We start from the raw sequence: 14,643 nt of genomic DNA, 5'->3' as shown, positions 1-14,643 counted from the left end.
AATGTTGTATTTATTTTTAATTTTGGCCACACCTATGACATGTGGGACCCTAGGTGCCCCATCAGGGACTGAACCTGAACCCCTGCATTGGAAGGCAGAGTCTTAACCACCGGACTGCCAGGCAAGTTCCTAAGAGTCCCTTTAAACACTTTTCCAACAGATATCTTCTAAAGGGGCAGTAGGCCTCACACAAGTGAATGACAGAAATCTAAAAAGAAAACAAAAAATCAAGAAACTGAATACAGTAGAAATTATCTGGGAGAGAAGCCATTTTTATAAAACACAGATGACTTTTTAATTCAGTATATTCCATTAGCAGAGGATTCTGTCTGAAGTAAACCAGAACACTTAATACAGTACAAGATGTTTTTTGTTTTGTTTTTATAGGGACCACTAAGGCAAGATCTGTAGCTCTGTGTGGAACTGATTTTCAAAGGGACAGAAGTGGTCTTTGATCTTTCTGAACCACTTGTCTTCAAACTCTTTCGAAGACCCGATCACCAAGGCAGTCAGGGCCGCGGGGCCAACACACTTGACCTCTGTGTGAACCTCATCTCTGATTTTTTCTGGGACGATATCTTCGCCCATAACCTGCAATAGGAGGGGGGAAGAAAGATAAAACTCTTTCCCAATAACAGGTGCAGCAGACACGGAATGGAAGACCATGCTAGTCATCAAATGCAAAGGATTTCACACAAAAGCAGAACTTCTTCAGCAGCCAGGGGACAACTCTGACAATTCAACATACTGAAAAGATGTTTATGAAGTAGTGATCCAAGACCACCTGCGTGAATATCCTACTGCTACTCTATTTCCCTGAGTGAACATGTCAGGGAGGCACAAACGTGGCAGGACTACCACTCAGGCCACAGAGAGTGCCGAGTCGACCTTCGTATATCACAGAGCATCTTTGGAGGGAAAGAACGCAACCGTGAGGGGTTCTCCTCCTTGTAAAGGACAGAAGAGCAGGCTTGGGAGGAACATAACTGCTACTGTGCAGAGAGCACAGACCTTCTTATGAAGTTCTCCAGAGACGCCAAAGGCAGCAAACAGCTGAGCATCGAGCAGGTGAGTCTGCTCTTTCCTGACCCAGAGAGACTCCAACCCTCCAGGATGGTCACCACAGCAACCCCAGAGACCTGTGAGCGCGCCAGCTCTCTGAAGGTGCAACACTGCCCCCTACTGGTGAGAACCAGGTCCAGATTCTGTGTGAGCTTCTCTTCGACAAGACACCCACAAAGCTGCGTTTGCAGGAAGCTTGGATCTGAACCTACTATGTGATGGGACCACTTTTGGTAAGGACAGTGAACATTTCCCACCCCAAACATTTCCCACCAATCATCATGAAAAGTCAGGGAGCCAGCTGGCAGGGATGTGGTAGAGGGAACTGGTCACTTGGATTTGGACTAGATGATCTCTAGGTTTCCTATAAACCCTGAGGTCCTCTGTGTTCGTGAATACTCAAATCATAGTGGATTAGAAACCCACTCAAAGAACAGGTTCCATTGGCTTTAAATCTTCAAAGACTACTTACTGTTTGAGGCAAAGACTGACAGCATGAGTAGCAACCGTCAGGATTTATTAAAGCATGGTAATTTCATCAATTGGAAGACAATTTCTGTTTTTCTATCCTGACATTTCTAAAAACCAAGTTGTATCTTATAACCACTGCTGTGTCATAGTATAAAAAGCATCTTACTTTTCTTTTAGTGGCACATCAATTAATGATGTGTCTTAACAACTGACGACTGCTTGGACTCAATGAAATGTAGAATTTTAAAATCTGAGATATAACACAAAAGTGTATTTTTTTAATTAAAAAATAGAGAGAGAATGTAATGATAACAGTATTCAAACAATGCAATATTTCAAAAAGAGAGCTCAGCAGGTGCATAATTCACAGACAGAGAACTATTATCCATCACACATGGTGAAGAACATGAAGATGTTTAAGACATCTCCTAAGGATGCCTTACCGGGCTTCCTAGGTGGCTCAGTGGTAAAGAATCTGCCTGCCAAGCAGGAGACACGGGTTTGATTCCTGGGTTGGGAAGATCCCCTGGAGAAGGAGGAAATGGCAACCCACTCCAGTATTCTTGCCTGGGAAATCCCATAGACCAAAGAGCCTGGCGGGCTACAGTCCATGGGATCGCAAGCGGTGGATAACAACAACAAAGGCTGTCTTACAAGGAACTTAAAATCTAGCTGAAAAGATAAGACACTCTTATATTTTCAGGGGCCCAAAGAGCTACCTAATTCAGCAATCACTCTATTAAGCTCAGAGGGAGAAAATGCCACAGATCAGGACGTTCAGTAAAAGGTTCCTGGAGGATGTGTGACCCAGGCTGGGTCTCTGAGGGTGAGAATAGTAAGTAGATGGAGATGGGAAAACCGATGACAGGTATGTTAGACCTGGGAGATTAGTCCAGTGGAAGCAAAAGGTTTGTGGAAGGAATGACCAGGCCCTAAGTCTGAGATTACTCTCAGGAAGGCCTCAGACACCATATCAAGGCACCAGAACTAGACCTGACCTCGAAGGTAATGGTGACACATTGAATTTTAGTTTTTAAAACAAGCAGGTAACATGGTCAAAGCCATGTTTTAAGATGAGCCCAGCAGCACAGGTGAAGACAGATCTGCAGGGAGAGAGAGAGGAGCCAAGGCAGGAGGTCACTATGAGAGTCAGATGTGAGGCAACGGAACTAGGGTGTTGGCCGTGGGCCCTGCAGGAGGTGAGACTGGAGAGGAGAGGCCACAGCGAGGGACGGTCAGGTCTGGGTGAAAGGAGAAAGACAGGTAGGATCGATGAAACAAACTAAGTCTAGAACAAAGACACGGCTCTCTCTAGCTCCCCTCTGCTTCCCCTCAGCAGGTACTTACTGATGGCCAAGTCTACGCTGGGCGCTGACCAGAGACTGACTAAAGGTGGTTTTGCCAAGTAGCCTCATTTTACATTTGTACTCGAAGTCACAGCAGATCAATAATCAACTTGGATTAATGACTCCTAAGTCACTGATCTGAGATGGGAGACAAGTGTTCCAAAGATGGGACCAGAGACACAGACTGGAGGGTCTATTACCCCAGGGGTGACAACAGGAACTACAAGCATCGTTATGATTTGTGTGGGAGAAAGAGACAGAACAGAGAGCTGAGTGAAAGCTCAGGGAATGTCACTACTTAAGACATGGGAAACCAGTAGAGTCCCAAACAGCAGAGGAAGAAATAAAGGAGAAAAGAGATGAGTATTTTTAGCAGTTTAGCTGCTCAGAAGCAAGGAAGAGGGAACTAAACGTGAGTGGTCAATAGCGCTGAATGCTATGAAAGATGGGAAGCAAAGAGGAAGGGAAAGCAGCCGTGAACTCGGGAGAGATGGTCTATCTGTATGTCTGAGGGTTCAAGGGAATGAGCCCATGGAAGGGGAAGGCAGAAAAAAGGCTCAAAGAGAACAGACGGGAGTGATGACCCCAGAAGAGGGAAAAGGGGTCCAGGTGACAGCTTAGCCTGCAGGAAGAAGACAGGATAGATAGACCATCAGCAGTTCTTGAAAGAACGATGTTAGAAGGTATATGGATAAAGAGCTATTCTCCTGGGAAAAGTGCTTGGGCTGTCAAGTTTCAATTACATATTAAAAGGAACTAGCATGAATAACATAAACTTATAGATAATCTCCAAACGCCATGTTAAGAAATTTCAAGACCTTTTTTTTTTTTTTACATTTTTGACCACAAAGCAAGACATACAGGATCTTAAGTTTCCCCAGCAGGGATCAAATCCAGGTCCCCTGCAGTGTGGAAGCCTGGAGTCTTAACCACTGGACCATCACAGAAAGCCTTATCAATTAGCATATTTTTTAAAAAGCTAATACCAGTTAAACAAAATTGACATTTGAGTTTCTAAGCAACTGTCAAAGTAATAACAGGGTGGAGCAGAAAGAAAATGGACTTGAAGCTGGAGGGGTTCCCATTTACTTCTGCCACTTAAAATCTGACCTTAGGCAAGTCACAGCCTTTGTGAGCCTCACCCCAGTTCTGTCCCTCCCACAGGCTGTTATGAGGACAAATGGGGGGAAAGACAGACAAAAGAGCTGCCCAGATGTCAACATTCATTCATTCAGCACTCACGAAACAATTATGGGGCCTTTCTGATGTTCAAGTAGGCAGGTGCTAACAAGCACCGACAAGTAAATGAACTTGCTGCAGGACAGAGAGGAGGAAGAGGCCACTTTCGGCAGTTAAGTGATCAAAAGGTACGGGAAGAAGGGAGACAGAAGTCCTCTAGAAGATGCAATTTAGCCCTGTGTTTTTTTGGTTTTTTCTTAATGGTCTCGGAGCCAGGAAAAATATCTGTGATGCTTCATTTCACATAAACCCTGGGGGACACACTCACCTCTGCTATCAACAGCAAAGTGTCTTCTTTGAAGCTGAACCTTTTCATTTTATCTTCAATTTCCTGCTGAGTCTTTAAGTTCCTCTCCAAAGCAAACGATGTTTGCTGAGATTGGGCAAGCTGAAGCAAAAGCCTGAAAAACAGCAGGTCCCAGTCTGGAGGCACCCGAGAAGGACAAAGACCCGTTCATACACAGCACTGGCACTGGGCTGGAAGCGAGTCCTCTAGGCTAAGGAGAAGGTCCTCACCTTCATCTGAATCCCTAAAGCTCTTTACTCTCAACGAATTGCACATCATTACACTGGAGAACCATCTTTTCTAAAATTCATAGACCAAGTTTCCAAAGGAACCTTCAGAGAGCAAGACCTCGAAAGGGCTTCCTGTAGAAGTCAGGCGACTGAAAGCACAAACGATTTCAAGTGAAGAGAACAAGGCTCCCCATCAGAGGCTCCTCCCCAGAAGTGCCAGGAGGAGTTCCTTTGAAGTCGGTGCTCTGTGACCCTTCGGTCTTCCTGAAGCCACAGCAACCTGATCTCAAGGACTAAGAAGGTTCTCCAGCATGCTTCAATTACTTGAAGCAGGACCAAACCTTCAGTGACCCTCTGATAACCACTTTACAATCAGCTCACCCCTGACCTCCCCATCATGGCCGTGCCCTGGTCCCCTCTCTTCTTCTTCCTGCTCTCCTCTCACAGCTCTTTCTCTTCACTGTTTTCTAAAACACTGAGTGTGCAGATTGTTCCAATTTCCCTCTGGCCTCACTGCTACACCCAGAAGCAGTGCTCTCCTGTTCACTCATTTCCTGCCTTCAGAAATGCACATACTACTCCAGGCACTGAGGGATACTGGTGAGCAAACCAGGTTTCTGCCTCAAGGAGCGGAAGGAGGATGATCACAGGTAATAAGCTAGTCTCAGGTAGTGATGAAGGCCATGAAACAAACACTTGAGACAGGATGGAGGAAGTGTCTACCTCAGACAGGGCTGTGACGGAAGGATTTTCTGAGCCACCATTCACGCTAAGGTTCAGATGGTGAGAAAGCAGCCACAGGAACATTTGGGAGAAGGGGCTTAGCCAAGGGAAGGGGGCCCGGCCACAAGAACTAGCTTCAGGTGTTTGAAAATCAGGAGGATCTCTGTGACCGAAACACAGCCAGGAAGAAAACAAACTAGAGTGAAAGAGAAGGGCAGGGCCAACTCATGTTAAGTCCTCGCGGAGCATGGAAGGAAGCACGGAATTTATGTCAGTGCAATGGGAAGCTGCTGGAGTTTTACAAAAGAACACGCGACCTGACTGGCCTTCACTCTGACTGTTCACAGCATCTACTGGCCTCGGAGACATTCACACACATGACCCCTTTGGGTCCTTGCTTTCTTTCTCGTGCTCTTGAAATTACTGGACAATACTGCTTACCCTTGGCTCCCTCCATTTCATGTCCATTTACCCCTCTATCCTCTGCCATCTGCCTGTCACCACCGTGACTGAAACTGCTTTCTCAAGAGGCCACACATGAGCTCTTGCCTTCAAAGTCTTTTCTCACTCCATATAATCGCTGATCCTTCCTGGAGCTCCTCTAGCTCTACCTCCCACTTCCTCACGGAAGGCTCCAGCTGGACTCGATTGGTTCTGCTCTCCCGCTGCTGTCCTGTCTCAGGGGAGGCACCACCATCCACCCTCACCCACAAGGCAGATTCTTCAGGGTTGTCTGATTTTCTTCTTTGGTAGCTTTCTGTGGAACCTGAGTGAAAAATCTCGTTTAAAATATCGTTTCCTCCTTCGTCAATGTTTTATATATTTAATTCCGCCCCCCTCAGTTTTAACATCTGCCAACCGTAATATCTTGACTGATGATATGAGCTGTATTCCTGAGCAAGCACAGTTGTTTTTAAATTTTACATACTAAAAGGGCACATTCAAAGGATCCCGTCAAGACCATGGGAAGAATCTCAAAAACATATATCAGGTGTCTAGCCTAGAATTTTCACAAGCTTAAAATCAGAAAAAATAAAACCTTTATTTCGACCTTAGCACCATGTGTGTTCCATCCACTCTGAGCTTACCTGGTTCGTATAAAAGAGGCACAGGCTTTCATCTGAGTTTCTAGCAACACTGCTGCTCTCTCTTCTGTCATACGGTTTTGAATATTTTTAAGAGCTTTCTCATTCCTTTGCTTGTTACCACTGCTTACTTCCACAGAGCCCTCAGGCAAAGTTTCAGGGAAACACAAAAGACAGTCTTTTCCTGAGTGGGGAAAGGAGGATTTGATAGCCGTGTCACTTGAGGTGAAACTGTTCTCTTTCTGAGATGACGCAAGCGATGCTGACAGCGCTGGCCCCAGGTTCAGGTAAGCCTCTCCCAATCTGCCCCAGTTCCAAGGATTAAAGGGATGCAAAGAAATCAGTTTCTGTAGGCAGAAAATGGTTTTCTCCAAGTTCTGCAAACTGGAACAAATAGTAAACTGGAGGTAGAGTACAGTGGTTAAATGGTCTGTGTTAGTTGCTTTATTTTCCTAAAGAGAAAAAACAAAGGTTACAATGTTTAAACTACAGGATGTTTCCCATATAAAAATGAAGATGCCTAAAAATCTAAGTTGTGCATGTCCTAAATCACAAGTATCTTTCATTAGCCACACAAGTAGAGCAAACTAAATGTTTCTCAATAGATCTCATTTTGAAACCATAAACCTAGAGAAATATGTGTGTGTGTTCAGTCGCCTCCGACTCTCTGTGACCCCCGATCCCGTCACTACCCAACAAAATATTACCAATCATTCCCAAACACCCTAATGTCACAGCAGTAACATAATCCAGATGATAGTGGCTTGGCAAAGCTCAGTACCAAAAACCTCTGTGTCAGTTTATTTTCAATTGTGCATTATAATCTTAACTGTCTTCAGCCAGACATCTGAAAGAACCAAGCCAACTTTTTTATACTCTGGGCTAATGGTTCCATTTTAATATTCCAGGCTTCTAAAAATCCAAATGGCAATTTCCTTGAGGATTCAAATGGACTCTATTTCCAAATTCTACTTGGCTTAGACATCTTAAACAGGATGGCCCTGAAGCTCTCAGTGTTTCTTGATGCATCGTAATTGAATCCAAATGCCTTCTCTGGTAACCATTACCAAGACCAGTTATTCTTGGCCAGAGGGGGTTGCTTGGTTTCCTTCTGATCAGAAAATCCTTTTCAAGTCTACTTAACCAGAGGCACCGCCTCTTGCCTAACTTGCCATATGGCAAAAGCCCTGTGGGTGAGGGCTTCTTTTTCTACGTCAAAGTCTGCAGAGATTCAGTTGATTTTAAGTCTAAGGAAAATCTGGCCTACTAGTATCTGGATCAAGCTCCTGCACAGAACTGAGTGAGAAATAAGAATAAAACTACCCAGCATGCAGCCAGAAGATACTGGCACGTCAGTGAGTGAAACCTTGGGGAGGACTCTAAATATCCATATGTTGATTGAAAAGAAAGGAAATCAAGCCCCATGTAACCTATTAGGTCATACTGTATCTTCCCATTACTATCTCAGTATTCTTTCTTTCCCCACAGACTATTAAGTTCCAAAAGAGTTTTTGTTCAATGCTGAATTCCCAGTACAGAGCAGAGCACCTCAGACATAGCAGATGTCTAATAACTGTTGAGAAATACATCTTCATGTTTCTTATAGTAAGAAAAGCAACATGTATAGACTGTCTACAGGAAATGCAATCTTTCCTCTACAATCAGTCCATAGTGCTCTATACTGTTTAAAAACATTTCCAGGGACTTCTCTGGTGCTCTAGTGGATAAGACTTCACCTTCCAATGCAGGAGGTAGAGGTTCAATCCCTGGTCAGGGAGCTAAGATCATACATCCCTTGTGGCCAAAAAAAAACAAAACAGAAAACAGAAGTAATACTGTAACAAATTCAATAAAGACTTTTAAATAAATAAATACAAATAAAAACATGTTCACATTGAGAAAGCAAGTGTGTGTTGGGGTCTGTAGCATACAAACCATGATTCTGATGCACCAATTCTGGGTGGCCTAACTAGTGAAGTGAAGGAAATGGTAACCCATTCCAGTCTTTTTGCCTGGAAAATCCCATGAACAGAGGAGCCTGGTGGGCTACAATCCACAGGGTCACAAAGAGTAGGCATGACTGAGCACAACTAATAAAGAAGTCTTTGGAAATTAAATTCCATTTAAATGAGTTGTGTGCTTTTTCCCAGAATATTCCAAGTCCTGTAATGCAATGACAGTGATGATTGCTAACATTTACAGAATGCTCACCGTATGCCAGACACTACTCCACCTGCTTTACTCATGTAATCCCCATGACAATCCTTTAAAATAGACTATCGCTATTCCCATTTTAGAGACGAGGCAACCAAGTCACAACAGAGAAGTTAGGTAAGCTGCCTGCCGTCACACAGCTAGTAAGCAGCAGAGCTACAGCAGATCCTGCTACAAGTCACAGAATAAAGGAACTTCAGAAGAGTTGATGTGTGTTAGTGGGCTTAGGAGTCTCCCATTAGTTTACTAGGTGAGTGATGTAAACACAGGGTATGGACAGGGTTCTCTCTCCTTGGCATCGAACCCAGAACCGGGCACATGGTAGGACTAAAATGTTTGTGAAGTAACAAATGGGGGAAAAAAGTCATTAACTGTCAAAAAGCAGTTTCCTTACCACAGTTTATCACATGAGCCTACCAGCGACTATAAGATATTTAAATTAAGAAATAAGTTCTGTTACAAATTTTATTCAAAAATCATTAAGAAGAGAGACGAATAAACTTCAGAAGAAGTTGTGAGCATAAAATGTTCATGTCATGCTGGGAGCTCTAGGACTTGCTGTCTGTATTGTTCAATGCTGACCTATTCCCTACAGAGTATGAGGGGACAGTAACCGCTGGAACAAACCCAGAAACAAGACAGAGCAAATAAAAAAAAGAAGGTCTATAAGAAGGGAGAAACTTTTAAAATGAAAACAAAACACAGGGTATCAGGAAATGAGAAAACCAGGCAAATAGGCAGGGTTCACTGAGATCATGTGAAGAGATCTCACCCCAAAGCAAGGGGTGAGACCTACTAGCCTCTGGTGCCATTTCCTCCCTAATCCTCCTGCCTGTCAGGGTGCCCAGGAGCCCAAGGAGCAGTCCTCCAAGGCCCGACAGAGGAGCTGAAGGGCTTCTGACTGGTCCCTCCTTCTGCCTGGATCTCACACTCCGGATGGCATCTGCTGATTGGCAACACATTTTTCTGAGCCAAAGAAACAGAGTCACTAAGCTAGAAGGAACCAGAGACAGTCCAGCCTTGACATTACTCTAGCTGCCTTCAGGGGTACTCAGGGGAAGACAAAGCACAACAGTGACATCAGGAGATGCGAGGGAGAGATAGGTAATGGTAGAGCCGAGCCGTAATGAAGGACAGGTGACGGATATCTAGAAAAATCAACCGAAAGAACCCAAGTTGCTGCTAATTTGCATACCAGGGAGGCTGAACACTGTTAAAACCCACCAAGTTCACTGTGTTCATGCCATGTGCTTCCTTAACAGGGTAATCTTATCTTCCAGTTTTAAGAATTAACCCATAATTAGTAGAGGGGAGAAAAGGAAAGAACAAAACACAGCTGTTTTCCATGTTCTGAAGAACATTACCGCCAAGGTTTCCTCTCATGGCAAGAGGCTGAGGTCCTATGCAATGAAGCCCAGGCAAGTAAATTTAAGGACTTCTCTTAGTTAATGAGATAGAGGAGGACAATTCAATTGCATGCATACTTTAGGCTGACCTCTGGCCAAGAAGATTTGAAGGATTCAAGATCAGTGCCTTGGTGCTTCATTACATCCCTCTAAGGAAGAAAACTGGTCATCTATAAACTGGGATTGGTGGGCTCAAACTCACTCCCATATAAAATTTACACAAAAAACCCTGGGATTTTCCAGGCAAGAGTACTGGAGTGGGGTGCCATTGCCTTCTCCACACAAAAAACCTAGAGGTGCTTTAATCTGAAAACAAAAACAAGCAGAATCTAGCAGTGCTCTTTTTTATTGCTTAAAAAAATTCTGCAGACTCCATCAAGAATAAAAAGGATTAAGCCTGGCTTAGTATGATATTTATTCAATTTTTGGCAGTCTTTTTTCCTGTTTATAAAAGTAATATATATTCATTGTAGAAACTTTGGAAAATAAAAATCTAAACAACGACGAAACACCTAAAGAAGAAAAAAGATCACTGGTAATTTACTGAGTATTTATTTACTCCTAATAAGAGTAAAACCTTTGCAAGTGAGGTTTTCAGGCAATGAAAAATTTTGAGCATAACATAGGAAAAAATATTACAAGGAAATGATTATGTCTGGAGCTCCAAACTGTTCATCATAATAAAGTTCTTCTACCACTGACAATTTCCTTCTGCTTATCCAAACCCACAGATTTTGCTGCCAGCAAGAAGTTGTTTTTTGTTTTGTCTTTTTTTTTTTTTAAATAAACTATTCAGTCATCCTAGGAAAGCAAATGGAAACGGGCACAGAAACCACTCACCAAGTTTGTGGCAATCTCCAGGGCTTCCTTGTGCCTTCCCAGGTGAACAAGGCATCGAGCCTGGCCTTCCTGGACATCCCTTTTCATGGCAAAATTTGTAGATGGCAGTTTTTCTGAGATACTGGAATACTCCTGCAGTGCTTTCTGGCAAATAATTGTTAAATAAAGGCAAATGAAGGGAGGGGATGAAGAGAAAGGCAGAAAACACAATATGAAAAAAGAATTCAGTCATGGGGGTGATATGTTTCCTAGGCAGTAGATAATGTTATAACTGACCCTGCAATGAACTAAAGGAAGACTTGAGCATTTCAGTCGGTACTAGTTTTCTAAGAGGTAGAGAAGAAATGTCTGGAGAATATAATTAAAACATTCTGGAGCCCAAAGACCAGGATGTGACTCCCGGTTCTGCCACTAACTTGCTGTAGAATCTTTTCACATGAGCAAAACAACAGGATCCTTGTGAAGATGACATGAAGTCAATATAAAAAGCAAGCTGACAGCTAGTTGTTAGTTCTTTCCCCCACTTCTTTTTTAAAACACATTTTGGGGTGCCTTACTCCTGTGGCCCCACGAGGTATCCAAGCTAGAGGCTTCTGCATACTGAGGAGATAAGTAATCTACAAGGATCCAAACAAGCTTGCTATACTGGAGTGACAGGAAACAAAGCATACAGAGCCGTGTGGAGAAGGCCAGAAGCTTAGGATTCTAAGAGTACAAACACATCTCACAAAGGATCAAATTCATCTTCAAGAGCAACACTTATTATAGTACACTGTTATTTAAATATGCTGCAGTGGACAGAACAAGAGAACATTTCAAGCAGCACAATCTTCTATATGTTAAATTCTACCTGATACTCTTGCCGTCTGTAGGCCAGGTCTCCTTTGAATTTCTGGACAGTCAGAGCTTCAACATCATCGCTGCTCCCTGTTTCTTCATAAAACCACTAGAAATTGTGAAAACAGCATATTATAGAGAAGGAGGTTATGCTTTTCCACCCCATGTGCAGGAGTGCTAAGTCACTTCAGTCGTGTCCAACTTTGTGCAACCCCATGGACTACAGTCCTCCAGGCTCCTCTGTCCATGGGATTCTCCAGGCAAGAATATGGGAGTGGGTTGCCATGCCCTCCTCCAGGGGATCGTCCCGACCTAAGGATTGAACCCACATCTTGTGTCTCCTGTACTGGGAGTTGGGTTCTTTACCATTAACACCACCTGGGAAGTCCTTTCCATCCCAGACTCAGGAGCAATTTCCCACATATAACTGATTAAACCTCAGAAAAGACATACTTCTCCAGGATAAAACTCAGGAAAACATCTGACAAAGAAGAATGACAAGTTTTTTGTTTTGTTTTTGCTGTGCTGGGTCTTCATTGCAGCAGGCAGGCTCAGCAGTTGCAGCCGGCAGGCTTGGTTGCCCTACAGCATGTGGGATCTTAGTTTCCAGACCAGGGCTCGAACTCGCGTCCTTTGCATTGCAAGGCAGATTCTTAACCACTGGATCACCAGAGAAGTCCCAAGAATGACAATTTTAATGGTGACTCAGTTTTTATGAAAATTATCACCAGTAATAAATATACCAATAATATGATACCTCAACTAAACAAGTGTTAAAGTATTTAGTTTCCATAGCATTTCCAATTTGGGGTTTAGGGCCTGGGAACCTACATTTAACTAGCACAGTTTACAGTGGTTCTTTAGACTGAGATATGTTTTCCCGCAGAGAATTTCTTAGGGTGGATGGAACAACTCTTTACAGAGATAACATAGGAAAGAACTGCTATTACAGTGCTATTAGGAAAGTGTAAAAGCAAAAAGTAGAATCTAAGCAAAGACAAGAAAAGAAATTAAGGCTGAAAGGAGGCTTCCATGCAATCAAATGCCAATGTACTGTAGGAGAAAAGTTTCAGGAAAAGTTCATCTGGAATATTTTATTCACTTTTCTACTGCTTTAAACCCTATGGATAAAAAGAAAAGTGAAACAGATTTTTTTTATTATTATTGCATTAAGAATGTTAAGATGAGAAAACAGGGATGATGAAAAGCATACCGTGTGCCAGTTTTCCAGCTCCTAAGAAGTATCTCATCCTCTCTTTTACTCACAGTAAAACACAATGTAGTCAAATGAAGTCTGTCCCCAGTTAAATGTTATTATTAATTCAAAAGTAACTGCATTTGTGATAGTTCCACCATGGTGTCAAACTTTCTCGGTTCTATTTCTAAGAGAGATGCCCGGGTATCACGGCCATCCTGTTATCTTAGTAATATAGTTCCCTCCTTAGCCTGATCCCCCACAGTGGAGAAAGCTAGCAACCACTGCTTTTCTGTCCTCCCTGAAGCACTGTGTAACCTAATAACAGTCTATATACTGAACTCATAATTTTGTTTTGCACTTTACTACTCCCCAGTTCCCAACTTCTTGAACAACAGCTGCATTACTGCAAACCTCCATCCAATAGTCGAAATTCTACCGGGAAATGATCAGGCAAAATTGGCTTTCAAATGCAAGAACTCAGAAGAGAAAGGCTTCAGATACTTCATTCTGATAAGAAAAGGAGGGAAAAGCTGTGAACAAGGGTGAAAACTAAGACGTGACGTGCTGGTAAGACAAATACCTGGTTCCACACCAAGCAGTAAGAGAAAACAAATCTATCTCACACTCCTAGTTTTACACTTGGGAAAACCAACAGGACTTGAATGAAGCCTGAATTCATTTCTTGAATGAAGCCTGAATGGTAACTCTCTGAATTTATGAGAGTTACCATTTGCCAAATAAATAAATTCTAAAGACAAGTGATTTGGGGGATTTTACTTTATAAGTAAAAGCACATCACACCTGGCAAAGTATTATCTCATTCCACTCTCACAATAACCCTGTGAGCCAACAAACATTATTTTATTTTTTTCTCAAATGATGAGTAAGGAACTGACACTCTGAAAGTCAATTTACTGACTCTTAAAGTCAATGCTGAAATCCAAGTGTCCTATCTCACAACTGTGGCTTTTTAATGTGGTACCACAGGACTTCAAAAGTCCATTTCCCAGTTTTAGTCTACAGGATCAAGTAGGTCACTCTGAAAGACTGCACGTGGCAAGGAGAAAATGTAAATGAAATAAAACAAAAATACAATCCAATCCAGGTATTTCAGAGTGCCTGACATCTGTACGTACAGGGGTTTTAAGGAAAAATGAGACAATATATGCCCAGTGCCTGGAATACTATTTGATAAAAAGGAACTATTATTGGTGAGATGAGATTTACAGACTAGAAAAAATCCAAGGTAATACTCTACTTACGCAAAGTATTCAGAGTTCCTACTATGAACAAAAACTGGTAGGCAGTGTGGAGGACATAACGTGAGGCACGCACCATCCTGTGATCATTCAGCATTCTGGGTCTAAGAGCTTTACGAGATACTGACAACTTCGTTAATAGACAAAAATAATGTGGTTCGAAGCGGGAGTTAGAAGACTTTATGGAGGAGGCGGCATTTAAGGTGGACCTTGAGAAATGGAGATAATTGAACGATTTTGACCACCTGAGCGGGGTTAACGTGGGCAAGGGGAACTCAGTGAACAAGAACAGGCCCGGTTCGGAAAGCAGACAACACTGAGGTCTGAAAAGTGGGCGGTGGCTGAATTTCTGCGGGCCCTGACTCTACGGCTGCAGAAGCAGCGAAGGTCCATGGTAGCTAATACAGATTACTGAGTAGGGGCGTGAGGCCAGCGAGGCGCGGTGAG

At 43.0% G+C, this 14,643-nt stretch overlaps 1 protein-coding gene across 1 annotated transcript in view; it reads right to left on the bottom strand.

Moving 5' to 3' along the window:
- The window catches only part of LOC104987840 (chromosome unknown open reading frame, human C8orf76), a 15,479-nt gene continuing 836 nt past the window's right edge, over positions 1 to 14,643 (bottom strand). The window contains exons 2-6 of the mRNA XM_010838917.1: positions 11,753 to 11,848; positions 10,903 to 11,046; positions 6,446 to 6,894; positions 4,387 to 4,519; positions 1 to 591 (exon numbers count right to left, since the gene is read on the bottom strand). Coding sequence (XP_010837219.1) covers positions 394 to 591; positions 4,387 to 4,519; positions 6,446 to 6,894; positions 10,903 to 11,046; positions 11,753 to 11,848 — 1,020 coding nt within the window. The 3' untranslated portion in view covers positions 1 to 393. The remainder of the gene's footprint in view (positions 592 to 4,386; positions 4,520 to 6,445; positions 6,895 to 10,902; positions 11,047 to 11,752; positions 11,849 to 14,643) is intronic.

The sequence above is a fragment of the Bison bison genome, unplaced genomic scaffold (genome assembly GCF_000754665.1).
Source record: "Bison bison bison isolate TAMUID 2011002044 unplaced genomic scaffold, Bison_UMD1.0 scf7180017864108, whole genome shotgun sequence".
Taxonomy (NCBI): domain Eukaryota; kingdom Metazoa; phylum Chordata; class Mammalia; order Artiodactyla; family Bovidae; genus Bison; species Bison bison.
This window is presented reverse-complemented; position numbering and strand designations above follow the sequence as displayed.